Genomic DNA, 1,752 nt, shown 5'->3' on the forward strand with positions numbered 1-1,752 from the left:
CCAAAAAAAAAAAATAATAATAAGAAGAAAAGAAAAAGAAGAGCATGCATACATATATACATATTTACTTACGTAGATGTATGTGTATATATGGGTATATATATACACACACACACGTGTATAACTATGTATGTGCATATATATAGACACACACGTGTATAACTATGTATGTGTATGTATAAATATTAGAATACAAATACTATTCCAACTATTCCTGAACATAGTTACTTGCAGTTGTAAACAATTGTAAGAAAGCACACAAAGTTTGTATTTGCTTTTTGCGCTGTACAGCTAAATAAGAGTTTTGAAGATTTTTCTTTTCCAGTACCTCACTTTTAATGTTTAAATTAAAATTTGTTTTTCTGATCAGCTAAAAACAGCAATCAGTCGTGCAACTTCACGAAATGATATATTGACAATTAGGGATGCCCTTGAAGTGTCTGGTGAAATATACAAGAAAGACCCTAATAATGTTCCTGATTACATCCAACGCCATCTTATTTCTTTATCTATATGGGAGGAGTTAAGGTGAGGTTTTCTTCCCAGTTCTGTCGGTATTCATTCTTCTACTTATGTTAGCTTTCTAGTTTTGTAACATTTCTCATCTAATTTTCTGAATGGTTTTTTTTTCCTTCTTATTTATCAACAACGATAATCATATTCCATATCTTTGATGAAAAATGCTAAATTAGGTTGGATTAATGTTGGAATCATCTAGATTTTTATTCTGAAGCTCCAATACGTGACATTGTAGATCTGTTATTTCCCTTTGATTTTTCAGTATCACACCAGTTTATTCACGAATTGGTCCATCCTACCATGAAATATTATGTTTGTTATTTGTACTTTTTTGGGTTCAATTTTGATATTTTATTTTATGCAGGTTTTGGGAAGGTTATTTTGATTATTTGATGGAACAGTCTTCAAATAAGTAAGAATTACATGGTTTATGCAAGAAAGTGCTGAATTAATTACTACTTTATTATCTATTCTCTCTTTTTATTTATTTTTTTTCTGTGGCTGCTCTATAAAATGCTTTCGGCTATGTGTATTTTTTAACCTCAGGCTTAATTAATGGTTTCACTCCTTGTAGATTCTCAAATACTTGAAATGGGTTTTTATCTTTTAGGATGACTTTATATGGTTGCTACTTGCCACATCAAAGTTTTCTATGTTTACATGCCAACTTCCAGAGGACTTCGGTAGCGATATTTATTCTGTTTTTCCAGCTCCTCCTTCTAAACTCATTCCTTCAGATGATCTTTCAATTTTTCCCAACCTTTGATGATGCAGTTTAGACCCAGGCTGTACATTTGAGTTTTTTGCTCTTCACCAGAACTTCACTGATTTCACAAAGTCTCATTGCACGGTCCAGACACATTATCATAAATGGATAGAGTCCTCAAGATAAAATCCCATTTCTAATAGGATAAGAACAAGGTCTTAAACAATTCTTGATTTCTTCGATAATCTCGTCCATGAACTTCACTGCTAATTCTTGAGAAGCTAAGAATTTGAAAGATGGACCTTTTGGGTTTCCCTTAGTGTGGACTTAGTAAAATTACTAATAACCATAGAATTTCCACATAATCTCAAGTCATCAGTCTATTTGTTGAACATGGTCATGCTCTTTGTTCTTCCTCTGTCGGACTTCTCTCAGGACCATCTACTGACATTTAACATCTCCTTTGCATTTGTCACCATGGCTCCTCTAATCATCTCAACACCCCCCCTACCCCCCCCCCCCCCCCC

General features: G+C 33.4%; 1 protein-coding gene across 2 annotated transcripts in view; it reads left to right on the plus strand.

Moving 5' to 3' along the window:
- Positions 1–1,752, plus strand: part of LOC111431578 (DENN domain and WD repeat-containing protein SCD1) — a 15,846-nt gene that overhangs the window by 9,261 nt on the left and 4,833 nt on the right. For both annotated transcript variants that reach the window (XM_023068262.1, XM_023068263.1), the window contains exons 18-19: positions 371–528; positions 884–931. In XM_023068262.1, coding sequence (XP_022924030.1) covers positions 371–528; positions 884–931 — 206 coding nt within the window. The remainder of the gene's footprint in view (positions 1–370; positions 529–883; positions 932–1,752) is intronic.

This window comes from Cucurbita moschata, unplaced genomic scaffold (genome assembly GCF_002738365.1).
Source record: "Cucurbita moschata cultivar Rifu unplaced genomic scaffold, Cmos_1.0 Cmo_Scf00036, whole genome shotgun sequence".
NCBI classification, from domain to species: Eukaryota; Viridiplantae; Streptophyta; class Magnoliopsida; order Cucurbitales; family Cucurbitaceae; genus Cucurbita; species Cucurbita moschata.